The following is a 21,707-nucleotide window of genomic DNA, read 5'->3' as shown; positions in this document are numbered from 1 at the left end:
TCTCATCCCGTCCTTACAGACCAAGGAGTCCCTCAAGGATCTTCATTTTCACCCACCCTCTTCAATATCTACCTCCTCCCTCTCTGCCACCTACTCACAAACCTTAAGCTTACCCGTTACCTCTATGCGGATGACATACAAATCCTTATCCCGATCACAGAATCCCTTCAAAAAACTATCACCTGTTGGAATGACTGCCTTCAGCCAATTAAAGACCTACTCTCTAGCCTCAACTTAGTATTGAATGCCAATAAAACGGAAATGCTCATTATCTCCCATGACACCCCCCCCCCATCTCATCAAGCACCTCTCAATCAAGAAACTCAAATAGCATGTTCTCTCCTGACGTCAGGGATCTAGGAGCCTGGCTAGACAACAATCTAAACCTAAAAAAGTTTATAAATACTACCACAAAGGACTGCTTTTACAAACTGCAAGTGCTCAGAAAGCTAAAACCCCTCCTTCACTTCAATGACTTCCGGCTAGTACTCCAATCCATCATACTATCTAAGCTCGATTATTGCAACTCCCTTCTACTCGGACTCCCCACAAATACTATCAAACCCTTACAGATGGTACAGAACGCCGCCGCCAGAATCCTCACAAACTCTAACAAAAGAGAACATATCACTCCAATCCTCCGTAACCTTCACTGGCTTCCTATTAAACACAGGATCCTCTTTAAAGTTCTCACAATCGTTCACAAAGCGACACACAAACTCGCTCCCATCATGTTAAGCACACAACTTCAACCTCATACATCTTCCAGACCCATCAGAAGTGCATACAAAGGCACACTGTATGCCCCGCCGGCAAAAACATCATTGAGCAAACAAGCACTATCTTCAGCAGGCCCCCACCAATGGAACGCGCTCCCCCCAGATCTAAGACTTGAACCAAGTCATCAGGAGTTCAAAAAAAAGCTAAAAACCTGGCTCTTCCGCCAAGCCTTCCCAGACACTTAATGCTGCCTAGATGCTATGATAAACTCAATCATGGGCTACCTCATTGAGTTATCCTATTATGACTTTTTTTTAACTGTACTATGATTCTGAGTTCAAATGTTTCTTGCAATTATACTATACTATGTTCAATTTGTACCTTGTTCTATTGTTCTATGTAAAGCCCCCCCCCCTTTTTTTTTGGGCAGTTCACTGTTTTATGTAAACCGGAGTGATTTGTATTTCATACAAGAACATCGGTATATACAAATTAAAAATAAATAATAAATAAATAAGCTGAAATCTGGTCAGTCACTTTTTAGGGGAATTTAATTTTACATGTTGCTTTCTAGAGTAGTAAAATGTGTTGGGTTTTTTTTTATCAGCTCAGCAGTATTTAGCTGCAGTGTTGTATTTGTATTTGTTACAGTCTATTAGGGACTATCTATCTACGTTTTATTTAGTATCCTTTTTGAATTATAAAAAAGTGAGGCTAAAATGTGTTTAGTTAGGTTTATTTTTTGAATTTCATGAATTTTTAATATACACCGGTTGTGGTGTAATTTTTACTGTTGTTAACTACTGGGAGCATATGTTTCAATCTAGCAGGCTAAAAATCGAATGAAATAATTATATATTTGCAGGACAGAAAAAGGAAACATTTACATTTGCTTAAGCAGCAGAACTGAAAGAACGATTGTTTAACTAAATGATTAGGAACAACCAAACTGAACAGGGCAAACATGAACCAAAAGTAAAGAAAAACACTGACACAAATATTTGGACCTCCTTCCCAACTAAACATCCAGAAGGCTGTTCATAACCTGTCTCAGTGATATGCTGTGGTCCAGGGCTTAACAATACTTACTCTGCAAAAGAGGCTGCATGCATGAAATATCTGATAAAAGGAAGTTGCTTTTTGGTGGCAGCAAATACTTTTGTCCCAACAGAGTTATTAGCTTTGTTCTGTCTGTGTTGTTTTCTGTGATACGTGATAGTAGCTCCAGTTCTGGGTTGGACAGCATTTTTATTTCATCCATCGCTTGGTGAGCTGCTGGTTCATGTCCGTCCAGAGAATTCAACTGCTTTGCCATTTCACACAGCTCGGCCAACCTGCAGCAATAACCAAACTCTGCTGAAATGTTTCTGCTGCAATTTTCCCATTTCCCTGAATTTGGATGAAGAAAACCCCTTTTAAGTCCTTCTTGGATCAAAGACTTGGATCCATCCATTATCAGCCCACTGATCTAGAAAGTAATAAAAGACAAAATGGGAAAAGGAAGAACTCTGTAAATATGTATCTGTACACAGAGACTGAATTAACATTTTTGTCTTCTTTAATTTATCCTGTGCCAGACTGAGATCAAGAGTCCTGTCAAATTTTAAGATCATGGGATATACTTGCAGCAAACTATGCAAGTATGCTAATATGCATACAAACTGAGTTTAGAGGAGGATGAAAATATTCCCCACACAGAACAAGCATGTGAACTGAACCTTGAAGAAATACAGCACTCCCCAGACACAAAAGAGACAGTACTTGTTCTGTCGAACTTATAATCTAATGAAGACACATAGACAAGACAAATAAGAGGCTTCAGGAAATGTAATTAGCATAAGCATGGTTAAAATCAGTAAAGCTGTGACTAAAGAGAGCAAGAGTTAAAGACTGAAAAGCATCTAAAAAATGAGAAATTACTACTTACCTGATAATTTCTTTTTCCTTAATATAGACAGATGGATTCAGGACCAGTGAGTTATGCACCTCTACCAGCAGTTGGAAACAGAGCAAACTGAAGTCACAGTTTATATACTCCTGCAGTGACATCAGCCTGCCAGTATTCTCTTCAAAAGCCAACTGTGGACAGACTAGCAAAAACTTGATTAATAACAGATAACCATTACAGTACTCAACCCACAGGAAACACTGAACTCAGGCAAAGAATGTATGAACACTAATCTAAGGACTAGATAAACACTTACCAGTAATCCCCTGGAACACATGGCCACACAGGAGGACCATAACACAATCATTCAGCAACCAAGGGCAGGAAGCTGAATCCATCTGTCTATATTAAGGAAAAGGAAATTATCAGGTAAGACGTAATTTCTCATTTCATAGCATCTAGACAGATGACCAGTAGGATGTACCCAAGCTACTCCAGAATAGAGTGGGAGGCTGCCCGCAACCCAGTCAAAACCGCACATGCAAAGGATGTGTCCTCCCGAACCTGCACATCCAGGTGATAATACCTGGAAAAGGTGTGTAAGGAGGACCACGTCAACAGCTCCGCAAATGTCTAAATACGAGCTTCTGGCAGGAAAACTTTGCCTTCCTAGTGTCGAAATGAACACCAACATACTCCAACGACTGAGATGGCTGAAGACTGCTCTTGGCTAGGTTCACCACCCAATCTAGCTTCTGCAACAGGAAGATCACCTTGCAAGTCATCAGGCAGCTCTCTTCCAGACACTTGACCCAAATCATTCAGTTGTCCAAATACAGGTGTACTCATCCTTTCTCAATTCTGCCGCCACCAACCTTGGAAAAAATTCTGAGAGCGGTGGCCAGACCAAAAGGCATCACCCAAAACTGAAAATGGCACCCCAACACTGCGAAATGCAGAAAAAGATAGTGCTCCAATCGGATGGTAATATGGAGGTATGCCTCAGACAGATCCAAGGAGGTCAGAAATTCCCCCAACTGCACAGGTATTATCATTGAGCGCAATGTCTACATGTGAAAATGAGTCACCCGCAAATGAAAATTGACTCCTTTGAGATCCGGGATGGGATGAAAAGAGCCCTCTTTCATGGGCACAAGGAAATAAATGGAATATCCCTCTGACTGAGGAGCCTTGACACTGTTCACTCCACTGCCTGCTTTTTCTGCGGGGAGTGGCAGGGAGACTGAGATGACTGAAGACTGCTCTTGGCTAGGTTCACCACCCAACCTAGCTCCTGCAACAGGAAGATCACCTTGCAGGTCATCAGAAAGCTCTCTTCCAGACACTACCCAAGCCCATGCCTCCCTCAGGATGTCTGGGATGAAAGGCCGAGTCCTCTGAAAGGACATCCCTGTGTATGCATGAAACCACTTGGAACCCCTGAGACGACCCGTCATACCAAAGGGGTGCAGCAATTGCATCTTATCCTCTGGCAACCTAGGAACTGGGGATTTGCCAGTTTCTCCAACTCGCTCCCAAACAAGAGCGAACCTTTAAAAGGTAATTTCATAAAATTAGCTTTGGAGGTCGCATCGGCTGACCAATTTTGCAGCCATAACTGATGCCTGGCCACTATTACTAAAGTCACTCCTCTGGCCAAGGTACAGACCAAATTGCATCCCCCATCTACTAAAAAGGCAGTGGAAGGTTCCATAACTGCCTTGGGATTCACTCCAGAGTCATCAACCTCCTGGGAGAGAATCAAAGAAGTGCAAGCCACCAGGGAACAACAGGAAGCTATCTGCAATGTAATTGCCACTGCTTCAAATGCTTGCTTAAGGACGGCCTCAATCCTCCTATCATGCATGGCCTTCAAAGCTGTTCCTCCCTCCACGGGGATAGTCGTCCATTTAGAGATAGCACAGACAAGCGCATCCACTTTCGGATAACACAAACACTATCTCACCACTGGTTCCATAGGGTACAGGGCTTCCAAGGTCCGACCCCCTTTGAAATTTGTCTCCAGGGAATCCAACTCAAGATCAATCAATTCTTGAATGACCTCCATAACAGGGAAAAAAAACAAGATGCTTTACACAAAAAAACCATAATGGGATTTTTCTTTGGCTCAGACATGGAATCTGCCTCAGGTACTCTCAACATCTTCAACGTCTGGGAAATCAGGGCCGACAGTTCATCTTTATGAAAGAACCGCAAAATAGTCCTATACGGTTCCATTCCAGGAGGAATTTCCTCATCCTTCAGAGAATCAGGATCTGCCTCATCATCAGTGCCATCCAGATTCCTGTCAGGAATACCTGCAGCTAATTGAGATGTACTTTGGCACTTAAACGTAGTAGGGGAGAAGGAGGGAGAGGCCACCGCCTGAGGATCTGACCTGACAGGATTGGACGGGGCTGAAGACTGAGCCTGAAGAAAGGATTGCAATCCTTGAAAAACGTCTACCCAAGAAAAGGCAGAAGGATCCAAGCCAAAACCTGAAGGTACTTGTGCAGCGCCCACTGAGCTGCCTTCCCCTGCTGAGGAATCAGCCAAGGGAGTTCCAAGGTCAGGCATCCCTCCTGACATGTCCTTAACCAGGCCATCATCAAGCTGAGAAGAGCCAGGCTTAGTAAAATCAGAGGAAGATAATTCTCCCTGAGCTTCTAAGCAGCATTGACACAAGTTAGAGGGCACTCCAGGCTGAGATGCCCGAATATGACAGGCAACACAGAGGGAAAGGTGCTTAGATTTCTTAGCCACCAGCGCCATTACGTCAGTACACTTAACAGGTGACTGAAGATGTACGTCCAGCCGAGGCTTAAAAAATTTATGCTAACAAAAGTTAGGAGTCCCAAGACTTATGCGCCACAAAACTAAATGCCCTCTCACCGCGCCAAACCTGGGCGCACAACTGATATGTGCCAGAATGTGAGCACATGCAGTGTGCCCAAAAGAAACTGGGCACACAATTCGGATGCACAGCCGGTACACCTGCATGCACTGACGGTCCTTTAGAGGACAGCCGAATGCACAGAAAAAAGCACACGAAAACGCTGCCACGGCCTACCACGCGATGCACAGAAAGAAGCCTAACAGCAGGGCCTAGTTCACCGAAGCTGCTCAACCGGCCAGGCTGCCCAGTTCGCTTAACCCCCATGGAAGCGGGAACAAATGTTGGAACGGCGCACCAAACATGGAGACTGGAGGAAGTCCTACAACAACCCCTCTATTCTGTCTCTGACTTACCTGAGCTCAGCCTTCCTGGCCGAGTACAAAGATGGTCTCCGGCTGCAGAGAGCAGAGAGCATATACCATCACCTCTGCACTCGGCTTCCTGCACCCGCTACCTTTCGTCTGATTCATTCAGCTAAGTCCACGCCAGCTGAAGAACCAGCTACCAGACCAAGGCACTTATCTGAGGGACCATGGATTCACCTCAGGAATTCTCAACTGGGGGAGGGCCCATTTGGTATTACAACAAGGGGCAACTCAAATCTCCAATTAATTCTCCTCTAAATTCTGAAGCAATCCCCGGTAGGGAAAGGCATGTCCACCATCTGCTGGAGACGGAGAATACTGGCAGGCTGTCACTGCAGAAGTATATACACTGTGACATCAATTTGCTTCGTCTCCATCTGCTGTAACCCATTGGTCCTGAATCCATTTGTCTAGATGCTAGGAAAGGTGGATTTTTAGGCAAAACTTGAGAATGACCTGAAAGTAACTTCCTCTCCGTGCAGGTTATCCCCATGCCTTATGTTAAGGGTAGTAATATTTACAAACAGAAACAGGAAACTATCAATCTCATAACAAAATTACTGCTAACAACATTTTTAAGGGGTGAGCAGCCTTCTTGATAATTCAGACAATGCTGCTTGAACATGCTTTGCTTTTGGACTTGGCCATAGAAACATTTCTGTACTTTATCCCTAATGTCTGCATATCTGCACCTCGGACCATAAAAGTCAGGGCTCAGTGTTTGGTGTCTTCTAAATACAATTCCCCTTTTTCAAAGCAGAAAGCGATGCTGCAGTTGCATCACAAGTATCAAGACTAATTGGTTAAGGGTAGTAATCCCCATGCCTTCTGTTAAAGGTAGTAACTGCCGCATCGTGAGGTTTACCCACACCCTTTCCTTCATTTTCAACCTCTAGTCTTAGGGGTCTAGTGTTTGTCCCATGCCCTTTTGAATTTGTTTATTGTTTTCGTCCTCATCACCTCTTCCGGAAGAGCATTCCAGGCATCAACCACCCTCTCCATGAGGACATATTTCCTAATATTGGATCTGAATCATCCCTCCTGGAGTTCCATATCATGATATTAATCCAAAAGATATTAATCCAAAATAAAATCAACAATCTTTTAACTCAACTGCCTTCCAATACCGCTGACACCTTTCCATTATATCAACACCCAACCTTCAAAAACTCCAGCCTAAACACTTTTGAGCCCGTCTCTTCCACTGAGATACATGCCATCTTGAGAAGAATGAAACCTTCGTCTCACCCCGCAGACCACATCCCTACCAAACTACTTCTATCTATTCCAGACACAATAGCCACATCATTGACAAACATCATTAACTGCTCTCTAGTCCAAGGATCCTTCCCAGATGATCTCAAAATGGCTTCAATCTCACCACTCCTAAAGAAACCCAACCTTGATCCGAAGGACCCTAACAACTTCCGCCCCATAGCTAACCTTCCATTCATCGCCAAGATCATGGAAAGACTAGTCAACTCTCAACTTTCAAACTACATCGAAGACACCAATCTTCTCTTCGCCCCACAACACGGATTCCGAAAAAATCGAGGCACAGAATCCCTCCTTATCTCTTTGACAGACCATATCCTACTGGGCCTTGACAAAGGAAATTCATACCTATTGATCTTGCTGGACCTGTCCGCAGCGTTCGACACGGTCAACCACGCTATCCTCCTTAACCAGTTGTCATCCATAGGAATCAGCGGCACCGTTCTTTCCTGGTTTAAAACCTTTCTCAACAATAGAGGTTACAAAGTTAAACTCCAAAACAAGGAATCCTCAAGATTCAACTCTGCCATAGGAGTCCCACAAGGTTCGTCTTTATCTCCGACTCTATTCAATATTTACCTTCTTCCTCTCTGCCAACTTCTCACCGACCTCAATCTAAAGTTTTTCCTATACGCAGATGATATTCAAATCATCATCCCTATCAAAGACACATACTCTAATACTCTTGACTACTGGGAATCATGCCACAAAAAAATCAAACAACTACTCAACAGCCTACACCTCATCTTAAATTCCTCTAAGACTGAAATCCTACTCATCTCTCCTGAGAACAACACCTCCAACAGTTCTCTTCCTACCAATCTGCCTACCACACAAGCTAGAGACCTAGGAGTAATAATAGACAACCGGCTAAACTTCAAGGCACACATCAACAAAACAACCAAAGACTGCTTCTATAAACTTCAGGTCCTGAAAAGGATAAGACCTCTTTTCCACGCTCAAGACTTCAGAACGATCATCCAAGCAGTCATTTTTTCGAAACTAGACTATTGCAATTCCCTATTGCTAGGTCTACCATCATCATACTCCAAACCCCTACAGATGGTTCAAAATTCAGCAGCCCAAATCTTGACAGGCGCAAGGAAAAGAGACCACATATCCCCCGTCCTGAAAGAGCTTCACTGGTTACCAGTCTACTTCCGCATCATGTACAAAGCCATAACCATCACCTACAAAACTATACATCAACTTACCACTCTCGATCTTCAATTCCCTCTCCAAACACATAATTCTACCAGACCTACTAGAGATGCTTATAGAGGCTCCCTCAAAGTTCCCCCAGCGAAAACGACCAGACACATCACCATAAGAGATCGCGCCACCTCCACAGCTGGCCCTCTTTTGTGGAATTCCATTCCTACAGACCTCAGACAGGAGCCCTGCCTCCCAACTTTTAGGAAAAAACTTAAGACTTGGTTATTCAAACAAGCATTTCCGGACACAACCCAATGACACATTCCAATGACTCCTAAAACACCACTCCTCTTGTATATAACATTTATTCTGTATACTATATTTAAATTGTATATTGTTTAACCATCTCTTTTCTCTCCTCTCTTCTTCCTTCTCCAAGTTCGGCTACCCTTGTTAAATGTAACTGTACTTTCGGACACCACAGTTCTAGTTTTTGTTTATAATGCACTCCTGTTCGATATAAACCAGCAAGATATGTTTTCATGATTGCCGGTATATAAAAACTCTAAATAAATAAAATAAATAAATAAAAAGAGCAGCAAAAAACTAACGTGCATGGACCAGGAGAGGGACTGTGGAGTAATAATGTCTAGCGATCTGAAGGCAGCGAAGCAATGTGACAAGGCGATAGCTAAAGCCAGAAGCATGCTGGGCTGCATGGACAGAGGAATAAACAGTAAGAAAAAGGAGGTGTTAATGCCCATGTACAAGTCCTTAATGAGGCCACATCTGGATTACTGTATTCAGTTTTGGAGACCATATTACAAAAAAGATAGAGACAGGTTGGAAGCAATTTAGAGAAGGCGACCAAAATGTTGTGGGGTCTATGTTGGAAGGCTTGTGAGGAGAGGCTGGAATATATAAATATGTATACCCTGAAGGAGAGGAGATGCAGGCGAAGATATGATACAAACCTTCAGATACCTGAAAGGTATTAATGATGCATGAACTTCAAACCTTTTCTGAAAGATCAGAATGCATGGGTTCTGGTGCTGAAGGGCTCTTTTCCTAAGGTAAGCTTGTAGTAGAGTCACTGAATGAGCATAGTTCATTAGTTTTGCTATTATAACTCGTGGCTTCTCCTGATCTGAAACCCAACCTCCCAGTCAGTGAACTCGTTTGATTACAACTTTATCCTGAAGCTCCACAAGGCCTAGCTCAGTTGGGAACCATGTTTCCAGTAGGCCCACAAGCTTTTGGTCAGAGATTGATTCCAATAGTCCCATGAACCTGAGGTTGTTACGCTGTGACCTGTTTTCCAGGTTGTCAATTTTGTCTTCTTGTTCTAGTAGAAATTATTCTAAATTCTTGATCTGCTCTCTGAGGGAATTTCTATCATCCTTTACCATGCCAACCCACAGCCCCCCTCCCCCCCAACCTCCAGATGGGTATTAAACTCGGAAATCAAATTTTTGATATCTGAAAATTGTTCTGAATCTGTTCAAACTTGCCGTTCAATGCCACGACTACCGCCGAGGTGAACTCTACTGCCACCACCACCTTATCCAACGAGCATGGTGGCACACTCTTTTTTGGCAGTCATTTTCATTTTGGTCTGGCAGACTCTCTCTTTTTCCTTTTTTTCGTCCTTTGAGGACATCACCTCAGGCGATTTTGTTTAATAAATCTGTCCATAGGCCGAAAAAAACACTGAAAATTAAGAAATTCTGGGGTATGGCACCCGGAGGTCAGAGACACGCATCTATCCAAGCTCATCACATCATGTGACTCCCAAATTTGATTTCTTAATAATTAAAAGGAAGGTAAGTGACATATACCCTTCTTCAGTGAAATCCAAGGTAGATATGCTGCCCTGCAGTTACCAACCGCTATTACCACTTTTATAAAGAAAGACGACATTTGCCCTTCTCCAGTCATTTAAAATCACTCTAATTTCCAAAGAATGAATGAACAGAATTGTCAGTGGAGATGCCATATTCTCTCAGAGCTCCCTTAATAGCTTAACATATAGTCTGCTATACAAAAAAACAGCAAAGCACTCTGAAAGAACTGCTTTCAAACTTTTAGGCTCTTGGCTTGGAGGGACAGATGCACGTATCAGAGGCTTCCTGAGCCTCTTGAGAGCCAATCTGACCACCATGCTTTGATGTGGAAGCAGGATGTAGCTGAATCCCACAACTGCACGAGAGTGATAATTCATATCTGCCTTATTGTTTACTAGCAGTAAAAAGCATGGGTATTCCCATGTTCTCTAAACAATGTCCCTATACAATGGCCCTTCACTCTGGAACTCCCTTCCCTCCAAACTTACGCCTTGAACCATGCACCATCAAATTTTAAAAGAAGTTAAAAAACAAGCCTATCCGGATTAGCCCTCCCCCTCCCTCCTACGATGCTATACTATCTCCCATATAGACTATCCTATATTCCTTATATTAAGGAGCTCTATGTTCACCTATTGTTAAGTTTTTTTATGTTCGCCTGTTGTTAAGCTACATTTCTACGCTGCTCTTGTGTTATCCCCCTCCCAGTTCTTTCTCCCTTTTATTATGTACTTTCAAACCTGCTGTTCAAATGTGAACCGGGATGATGTCCCTACTAATACCGGTAAATAAAAGTCTCTAAATAAAATAAATAAATAAATACAATGTCTTATGGTAGAAGAATACTGCCATCAGATATTTAGGTGCATCCCAGTACTTTAGAAAATCAAGAAAGGGTGCCCTGCGTTCCCCTAAAACCTGCAAATCAAATCAGACGGCTTTAGTCATCCTCTGTGAAATTCATGAAGAAAATGTCCTTCTGTGGAGAACGATTTCCAGAAGGCAGTAGAGAGACATCAGAGGGGAGATCTGAAAAGTAGTCCTCTGCAGAGCCAATCTGTACAGAACTTTCAAGGTCTGAGCCTATGGATTCCTCCAAATCCAACATCTCAACTGGCTGTGGAGCAGAAACAGATCTGGCCAATCTGGAAGCAGTAGATGTCTTAGGCACTGGTTTAACAGTAAGCCTTAGAGGAAATTAAACTTCACCAGTACTTCATAGAACCATCATTGTCAAACAAACATATATGACCATCATATAAAAGACAGTATTGTCTACTTATTAGTAGAAAAAGTGGTCTTTTCCAGACCTCGTCTTAAGTTATAATCATTGGTCATACGAATGTGTGTTTTTGAAGAATTTTTCTGTATGCAATTTTTAAGAAGAATAGAAAGTATGAGAACTTAACTTAAAACTCCTCTTGTTCTTAAAGGAGAGCTGCCCAACACTACCAGCACTGTTTCAGTGTTTCGGTTCCTTAGAGCAACAGAATGACCAACTTATTTGTCCTTTCACAGAGGTATTTCATACACGAAGATAGCAGCTGAATAAAACTGTCTAGATCCTTTAAGTGCCAGTATGGAAGTTAGCTTTTGACTTGCTGGTTGTGCTGAGCTGAGCTGTGTTATTTCAACGCTTGTTCCAGTCAGCAACACTGTCATTTCTAGGAACAACACAGCTCAGCACAGCACAACCAGCAAGTCAAAAGCTAACTTCCATACTGGCACTAAAAGGATCTAGACAGTTTTATTAAGCTGCTATCTTCGCGAGTGAAATACCTCTGTGAAAGGACAAATAAGTTGGTCACACAACTGCGCTAAGGAACCGAAACACTGAAACAGTGCTGGCAGTGTCGGGCAGCTCTCCTTTAAGAACAAGAGAAGTTTTAAGTTAAGTTCTCATACGTTTTATTCTTCCTAAAAATTGCATACAGAAAAATTCTTCAAAAAAACACATTTGTATGACCAATGATTATAACTTAAGCCGAGGTCTGGAAAAGACCACTTTTTCTACTAATAAGTAGACAATACCGTCTTTTATATGATGGTCATATATGTTTGTTTGACAATGATGGTTCTATGAAGTACTGGTGAAGTTTGAATTCCACTGTTGTTTGATTGAGTATTCACTCTTTGGTTTCATTTCCACTAGTGTTAACAATAAGCCTGCCTAGCAGCAAGAGGTAGTAATGGGAAACTGAATATGGGCTGGAAGAGATAGGGATGGAACCAGAGAAGCTTAACTTGGAGGTGCAGGTGGACCAGAGAAGCAATGACTGAACCTAATGGCAACCAAACAACTGCTAGCATCAGCAAGGCTTTCTAATGAAAAATTTGCAGCTCTCAGACTACAGAGGGAACATCACTCATATCACTGAGAAAGAAACATCTTGGGACATTTCCTGGCACGAGCTGAAAGACGAAGGGAAGGAGGCTGTGAGCTTATTGATCCCAAGGCTTAGGTACAGAGTAACTTAGAAATGTTCACCCAGTAGAAAAAAAAAATCTTGCCAGTTCCAAATTCTAGGAAGGTCACAAACACAATATGTAAAATACGTGTAGAGGATACTTCCCCCTTTAAAAAGACAGGAAACCGGGGGGGGGGGGGGGGGGGGAGATGGAGGAAGAGACAAAAGGAAGCAAACTAAAGAGCTTATTTACCAACACACAATAACATGTTAATACAAACTGCTAATAAATAGGACCCACTGAGATTAAAGGGGTCTATTTACTACCAATGTGCATTATCACATGTTGGTCAACAGACCCCTAAAATAGAACTTCACTAGAGAATATTCAGAATTGAAGATAGGAGAGCTACAGTACATATTTACTTTTAAGAACAATTAATTATACATCAATTAGTTTTTGGCATGCAACTAATTATTTTGAAAAGTAGCCATATCTCTGTGTAAGCTCTGCTTACCTTTGTGTGGTATTCCAGCGCATCCAGTTCACCTTGATTGAGGGCACTACACCTTCTTTTATGCTTCTGTAGTTTAGTGCAACACAGAAAACATTATTAGTTTCAAGTTTATCAGATTATATACAGCACAAGACATCACAGCATCGTTGGAATCTGTATTAACAAATACTTTTGCAGTATTTCTGGAGATTGTCAAATGCACTTTCTTAAACCTCAAGTGCCTATGAGTCACAGCAAAATTAAAATCTGACCCAAGAAAAGTAGGACAGCACTCACTGCTCAAAAACAATAGGGTAGCTGAGAGAACATTTTCTAAAGTTTTCTTGTTTTGAAGAAAGCACAGGTCAAGAACTAATTACTCTGGAACCAAGAAACTGATTCAAGAATTCTTGGTCTCAAATTACTTAGGTCTCAAATCAACAGTATCCAACTGGTGGCTGGGGGCATGGACAGACAGAAGAGGACTAAGAGAGAACATTTAAGCATTATAGGTGAACTAGCAAAGTTTTATAACAGGGTTCTTCCCATTGACAATATGGGGATTATTTTCATTCATAAACCTAGGGCAGTTTTTGCACTAGTACAAAACTAGTACAACACACAGATCATGATTTTTTTGGCCACGTCAGCACACCTACTAGGAAAGAAAAGAGCATTTGCATAAAAATTATGAGCATTTGTTCACTTCTGTGAGAACTGAAAGCCTATATAAACTATATAGACTTTAATATGCTAAGCTTATGTAGCATAAGAATACATTACGCTATTTAAACTTAGCGTATTGAATTCGTTAGATTATGTCTTGTGAGTAAAGCCCTGGAAAACCATAGGGGCATCAGAGCTGTAAGACATAAGCCAATGAATTCACCATGTTAAGTAAAGCACACACAAAACAATGACTTTATCCCAGTCCCTAAAATATCAGCACCATATTTCCAAACAGTTAAACTTAACACATTTCCCCAATCTTATTTTTCCCATTGCCTCTTGAAAGCTCCTTTACTATAATGCATTTCAGTATGAAACTAATACAGCTCTCTCTTTTTTTCATCAAGTCTTAGCAACAAGTATGGCGATATATGTTTCAAATCAGAAAGACAGAACAAACATTTCCAGCCTAGTATAATGGAGATCCATCGGAAACTGCTCAGTCAGCTCAGTTGACAGGTTGGCTTCTTTCTGCACAAACATTTCCGTTATTCAAAAGATGCTTGCTGATTGGAAAAATGTTAAAGCGGCAAATACTGATTTTCAAATGCTTCTAAAGAGGGGTTCTGTTAAAATTATTTTTTTTTTTGGAAATAGAAACAAAACATGCGTTAGGGCCCTAACGCTCGTTAGGGCGTTAGGGCCCTAACGCTCGTGATAATGCCATAACACATGTGGTTTTTACCACATTGCGAGATGTATACGCAAATTTTTAAATTTTAGTCAAAGGGGAGTTTGGGTGGGGTTTATGAAAATGAGGGTTGTTTAATGTTGTGTGATAATGTAATGCACATTATCCAGAGAGAGCCTCTAGGTCGGCACACATATTAGTAAACAACTTATATCACTGTAGGAGGGTCAACTAGTAACTCGAGGTGAGGTTTTGGTGGTGGTCTAGGGTTTTGGGGCCAGTTTTACATTCTCAGTGAGATGTACGAACCGCACAGTACACATCAATGAACATTTGATGTGATATGGAATGAGGAAAGATACACAAGATGAGATTTCTACAATGTACACTCGCCCTAGCTTGATAGCCCCTAGGTAGATAGCACCTAGGTTCATCAAGCTAGGGCGAGAGTACATTGTAGAAATCTCATCTTTGTGTACCTTTCCTCATTCCAAATCACATCAAATGTTCAATGATGTGCACTGTGCTGTTCGTACATCTCACTGTGAATGTAAAACTGGCCCCAAAACCCTAGACCTCCATCAAAACCTCACCTCGAGATACTAGTTGACCCTCCTACAATGATATACAGTTTACTTATATAAGAACCTTATAAACAGTCTCTCTCTCTCTTTCTTTCTCTCTCTCTCTCTCTCTCTCTCCTCAGCACTGAAGAGACAAATTCATAGCACTTTTAACATTCCAGTCCCCTTACACAGCCATATTTTGCCAGAAGCTGTGTCGGGAGGGGCAGAGAAAATGTACAAAGTCCTTGTATCAAGTATTTAAAGGTACCTCTGCACTGAAAGTAAAGCACAGCACTTAGATCCATTAGGCCAATCAAAATGTATAATTCGTATTTTAGCTTTCAGACATAAAAAACCTCCATCTTGGCATGAATTTATATTGCATATGCACCTCAAAATTCACCTTTGCCATTCAGTTAGAAGATACAATTTTGGAATCCTTACAAAATGTCAAGGGAGGTTCAGTCGATCAAATGCTTGTTCATGCCTCTAATTCCAGGTTAGTGTTAGCACAAACATTCAGATGGCAGTCAGATAATTCCACTGTAATCTGTGAGTGAACTCTACCCATGACATTTTTTAAGAGATGAAACCAAAACTCAATTATAAAGCATGACCATGGTTCAAACAAGTTAATAATGCTGCCAGCTGGATTTTATTACTTAAGGGTGCCATAATTGTTCATCTTGCAATTCTAGTACTTGTGTGCACAGCAACTCACAGCTGACAAGTTCTTTTGAGTTGTGAAGGCAAAGCTTTAATCTTTATTAAAAAAAAGTCACTCATCTCCTGTAGAACAGCAGATGGTGACAGATATAGACAGCTGGGAAAGGCAGCCTTTGCTCTTTATCCCTATGCAACTGCTGCTCTCATTGATCTAGGCCCTAATCCCTCTCTCTCACCTTTGAGATAATACTGAGACCCAGCCGCTGTTTCTTCCACCCCTTTCACCCCATGATGAGATAGCAAGCCCTGTCCTTTCACCCCTTCTGAAATTGTGAGCCCCATCTTCTTTCTCTCACCCATGCCCTCATAATATAAGATTCCCCTACCCCACTAATGCCAAAGCCACCATCCCTCCTCTCTCTCCCTCTTGTGACACTACTGGGCATGTCCCTACCTCCGACCCCTGTGATATTAAGACGGTACCCACATCCTCCTTCTATGCCTATACCCCTTCATTACACCCTTGCTGATAAAAACATTGACTCCTCCCTGTTTCTCTTTCACTAACCACAGTAGAACACAGAACCTTTCACCTTATTCTCACCCTTCCCACTGAAAGGCTCTCATTTGGTGACTGCTGAACTGCACCCTCCTCTCTCTAGTGATGCCATCAAACCATACCCCGTTGTAAACATTAACACCCCTTTCCTTCCTCCCTGTGATGCCTCCACGACCTGACCCTCCTTATGATATAACACCTCTATCCCCTCATTCCTTCCCCTCCAGTGACAATTCTTCTCCTAGTGCATCCTCCTCTCCACCTGTAATAAATCTGCTCCCCCGAGGGGCGGAGTTAGCAATCTGTAATAAATCTGCTCCCCAGAGGGGCGGAATTAGCAATCTGTTATAAATCACCCCGCCAAAGGGGAGGAGTAGCAATCTGTTATAAATCCGCTAGGGAGTTAGCAGTCTGTTATGGATCACCCCGCCAAGGAGAGGAGTTAGCAATCTATTAAATGCTGCTCCCCCAAGGGGAGGAGCTAGCAATTTGTAATACTCCATAGGCGGAGTTAATGGTCTGTTGTGGGTTGGCTTCCCACAGAGTGGCAGTCTGTTATGATACCGCTCTAGTAGTGTAAGGAATGAACACTTAATGTAAATTGGTGAATCCTTGGGCAGATGGCAGATGACAGCGCCCCCAGGAGGATATCCTGAGAAGGACCACCGGCTAGGCTGGAGTATGGAGACAAACACAGATAGTTCTTTATTAGATTGGAAGAAGGACCACCAGAGGTAGCAGTAGTGAGCTGATGTGCCCGGCAAGGCTGAAGTCCCTCAGATACTGGAATTGCGGTCTCTGGGTTGCTGAGCTGTAGAGAGGACTATAGGTAGTGAGTAGACAGGGTATGCTGGATACATAACCAGTAGTAGATGATACACTCACAATTGTAGATATCTGTAGTGGCTTCTATGCAACAGAGAGTCTTCGGTATATTCAGGAAAAGGAGCCATAGGCGAGTACTGGTTCCTATATGCAGTCTGGAAATAAGAACACACAATATCTGTGATTGAGATGGCTTCTGGAATAGAAGAGAGTCTTTGGAGGGTTTTAGGAACATAGGCCCTCATGGAGCGAGTACTGGTTCCTATCTGCAATCTGTAATAGTAATTCACAAGATATAGGTATGTGATAGCTTCTGATACAGAAGAGAGTCTGTGAAGGTTTTTAGGAACATGGGCCCTCATGGAGCAAGTACCGGTTCCTATCTGCAATATGAAATAGTAATGCACCAGATATAGGTATACGATAGATTCTGAGATAGAAGAGAGTTTTTGAAGGGTTTTAGGAACATGGGCCCTCGTGGAGCGAGTACCGGTTCCTATCTGCAATCTGCAATAACTCACGATCTCCGTACCTGCGATAACGTCTTAGACAGAAGAGAGTCTTCGGAGATTAGGAACATAGGCCCTCGTGGAGCGAGTACCGGTTCCTATCTGTAAAAGAACTCACAGTGTTCATGTCTGCGATCGCTTCCAGGCAGTAAGGAGTCTTCGGAGAGAGAGCGGGGCCCCCGAGGAGTGGGTACCCCTTGGTAAGTTTGTGGAGGCAGAGCAGCAGAGCAGCAGAGAAAGAATTCTCCTTGCTAACTCGATTCGAAGTAGCAAATAAAGACCTTTTAAGTTGGAAGCGGATGACGTCACTATGGGGGATGCCCCCGAGGTTCGCGCCCTTGCCGGTACAAACTCTGGAGCCGCGGCAGCATCTGTCCGTCAGACCCGAAGGGAGTCGCCACAAAGGTAGAGAGGGTGGAGGGAGGGCAAGAACAGGCACGAATACAACAGTACCCCCCTTCAAAGGGCGGTCTCCTCTTCGGGTACCAGGTTAAGTACCAAAGATGTACGAGATGGAACTGATGAAGCATCTCTTTATCCAATAGGTCTGAGGCTCCCAAATATGATTTCGGGGCTGAAGCCCTTTTCAGGCTTACAAACTCAGCCTCTGTACAAACATCCAGGATCTCTAAATTCTTGAGTTCAAGTTCGTATATTCACGATGACAGATGAATGTTGAGATTTGAAGAATCTAGCAGAGTGTATAATGAAGTCAGCAGCAATGAGAGGGCTGCCGTGGATGTCACTGAGGTTTCAGTGGAAGTGGTGATGTAGAAACTTGTCCAAAATCCACTTCCGATTAGCTCTTCCGCAGGATGCTGGAAGAGAGATGATGGCAATACCAGCAAGACGATCAGGCTGATGGATGGAAATATCTTCATCCACGGAATCAACAGTGCTGTAAACCTCCAGCACGACTTCCAAGTTAACCAAATGTAAAGTTGATAGTCGGAGATATCTTCTTCGGAATCAACAGTGCCATAGGCTTCTGGGCACGACTTCCGAGTAATCCAAACGTAAAGGTGATAGATAGCAAATGTTGCTTACCTGATGTAACAGGTGTTCTCACAGGACAGCAGGATGTTAGTCCTCACAATGGGTGACATCGAGGATGGAGCCCACCACGGAAACTTCTGTCAAAGTTTAAACAGAACTTTGACTGGCCCCTACTGGGCATGCGCAGCAAGGCACTGACCCTGCAGCCAGCAGGGGTCTCCCTTCAGTCTGGTTTTCAAAGCTACAGGCAGTGCCTAAAAAGTAAAAACAAAACGAACCCAACACCGCGGGGTGGCGGGCGGGTTTCGTGAGGACTAACATCCTGCTGTCCTGTGAGAACACCTGTTACATCAGGTAAGCAACATTTGCTTTCTCACAGGACAAGCAGGATGGTTGTCCTCACAAATGGGTGAGTACCGAGCTGAGGATGTCCTGACCTGCACCAAATGTACCCAACGATGTGCAACAGGCACAACAACTGGGGTGGAATTTGGGAAAGGGCATCCGCACCCTACCGGGAAGGTGGAAGGGTGTTGGTACATCATGTTGGAAAAAGGTTACGCAAGACAGATTGGCCAAAGATGGAGTCTTGTCTTCCAGCTTTGTCCAAACAATAATGGGCTGCAAAGGTATGGAGAGAACTCCAGGTTGCAGCCTTACAGATGTCAGGAAGCGGCACCGATCGAAGGTGTGCTACTGAAGTCGCCATGGCCCTCACAGAGTGTGCTTTGACACGGTCTTGGAAAGGAATGCCAGCTTGCTGATAACAGAAGGAAATGCAGTCCGCCAACCAGGAGGAAAGAGCCTGCTTACCCACAGGTTGTCCTAACTTGTTAGGATGGAAGGAGACAAACAATTGAGTGCTCTTTCTGTGAGCAACTGTACGGTCTAGATAAAACGCTAGAGCTCGTTTACAGTCTAGGGTATGCAGAGTCTGTTCCCCAGAGTTGGAATGGGGCCTGGGAAAAAAGATAGGTAGTATGATGGATTGATTGATATGAAATTCAGAAACTACCTTGGGTAAAAATTTAGGGTGAGTGCGGAGTACCGCCCTGTCCTGCAGGAGTTTAGTGTAAGGCGGATAGGTGACTAAGGCCTGTAACTCACTAACCCTGCGAGCTGAAGTAATAGCCAACAGGAATAATACTTTCCATGTGAGATACTTCAATTCACAGGAGTGCAGAGGTTCGAAAGGTGGTTTCATAAGACGACCAAGAACCAGATTAAGGTCCCAAGATGGGGCCGGAGGACGTAAGGGTGGCTTCAGATGGAGCAAGCCTTTAAGAAAGCGTGTCACCAGGGGTTGTACTGAAATAGGGACACCCTCAATACCTTTATGGAAGGCGGCTACCGCACTGACATGCATCCTAATGGAAGAGGTTTTAAGACCTGATTCCGATAGATGCCATAAATAGTCCAAGAACTTAGAGATTGGACAGGAAAGGGGATCAAGGGACTGAGAAGTGCACCATGATGTGTACCTTTTCCATTTGTATGAGTAAGACTTTCTTGTGGAAGGCTTTCGTGAAGCTATCAGGACCCGAGAAACTGAATCCGAAAGGTTAAATGGTTGAAGGACTAACCTTTCAACATCCATGCCGTCAGGGACAAGGCTTGGAGGTTGGGATGGAGGAGGCATCCGTCGTTTTGAGTGAGAAGATGCGGGTCCATTCCCAGAGGAATGTGCCTGCGGATGGAGAGATCCTGGAGTATTGGAAACCATACTTGGCGTGGCCAGTAAGGCGCTATCAGGATCATGGTTCCTCCGTCCTGGCGTAGCTTCACGAGAGTCTTTGACACAAGAGGAAGTGGAGGGAATGCATAGAGTAGACCGGCTGTCCACTTGAGGGAGAATGCATCCCTCGGCCGAGAGTGCTGGCTCCGAATGAGAGAGCAGTAATCGTCCACTTTGTGGTTCTGAGGGGACGCAAAGAGGTCTATGCGGGGAGAACCCCACTTGTGAAACAGAGAGGTCGCTACCAGAGGATCGAGTGACCACTCGTGTGGTTGGAAGACACGGCTCAGCTGGTCTGCCAATACATTGTCTACTCCCGGCAAGTAAGTGGCCCTGAGGTACATGGAGTGGGAGAGGGCTTCCGCCCAGATCTGCGCAGCTTCCTGACACAGAAGGAAGGAACCTGTGCCTCCCTGCTTGTTTATGTACCACATGGCCACTTGGTTGTCCGTCTGGATTAAGATTATCTGATGGAATAGATGATCTTTGAAAGTTCGGAGCGCATAGCGGATTGCTCGAAGTTCCAGGAAATTGATCTGGTGTTCGGCTTCCTCTTTGGACCATAATCCTTGGGTTTGGAAGTTGTCCACATGGGCTCCCCAACCGATGTGAGAAGCGTCGGTGGTTAGGATTACTTGCGGATCCGGTGGAAGAAAGGGTAAGCCCTGAAGGAGGTTGACCCGAGTCGTCCACCAGGTTAAGGATAGGAGTAGCGCCTGTGTGACTGTGATAATGGAGGACAGAGGCTGAAAAGCTTGAATCCATTGGTGTCGTAGAGTCCATTGCGTTACTCTCATGGCTAGTCGGGTCATGGGAGTGACTTGAACCGAGGATGCCATGTGTCCTAGGAGAATGAGGAACTGGCGAGCCTTGGCAGTGTGTTGCGACTGGAGCTGGCGAGCTAAGGACATGAGAGTGTGGACTCGTTGAATTGGAAGGTAGGCTTTTGCCTGTAAGGTGTCCAAGTCTGCCCCAATGAAGGATAAGGTCTGAGATGGGACCAAGCAAGATTTCTCGTAATTGACAAGAAACCCTAAGGAAAGGAGTGTGTGAATTGTCAATTTTAGGGAGGATTGAGCAAACTGAGGGGTAGAGGCCCTGATGAGCCAATCGTCCAGATAGGGGTAGACGTGGACACCTTCCTTCCTGAGAAATGCTGCTACTACTACGAGACACTTGGTAAAGACTCGTGGAGCAGATGCCAGACCGAAAGGTAGTACCCGGTATTGATAATGGTCGTGGCCTATCAGAAAACGCAGATACTTGCGATGAGATTGTGTTATCGCAATGTGGGTATAAGCGTCCTTGAGGTCGAGAGAGCACAGCCAATCCCCCTTTTGCAACAGAGGGAGCAAGGCGCCCAGGGTTACCATCTTGAACTTTTCTTTTTGCAGATACTTGTTGAGGGCTCGAAGGTCCAGAATTGGACGAAGCCCCCCTGAT

At 43.7% G+C, this 21,707-nt stretch overlaps 1 protein-coding gene across 4 annotated transcripts in view; it reads right to left on the bottom strand.

Annotated features, from left to right (window-relative positions):
- The window catches only part of METTL4 (methyltransferase like 4), an 86,092-nt gene that overhangs the window by 58,583 nt on the left and 5,802 nt on the right, over positions 1–21,707 (bottom strand). For all 4 annotated transcript variants that reach the window (XM_029591087.1, XM_029591085.1, XM_029591084.1 and 1 more), the window contains exons 2-3: positions 13,070–13,135; positions 1,810–2,188 (exon numbers count right to left, since the gene is read on the bottom strand). In XM_029591087.1, the coding sequence (XP_029446947.1) occupies positions 1,810–2,188; positions 13,070–13,135 (445 nt within the window). The remainder of the gene's footprint in view (positions 1–1,809; positions 2,189–13,069; positions 13,136–21,707) is intronic.

The sequence above is a fragment of the Rhinatrema bivittatum genome, chromosome 2 (genome assembly GCF_901001135.1).
Source record: "Rhinatrema bivittatum chromosome 2, aRhiBiv1.1, whole genome shotgun sequence".
NCBI lineage: Eukaryota > Metazoa > Chordata > Amphibia > Gymnophiona > Rhinatrematidae > Rhinatrema > Rhinatrema bivittatum.
This window is presented reverse-complemented; position numbering and strand designations above follow the sequence as displayed.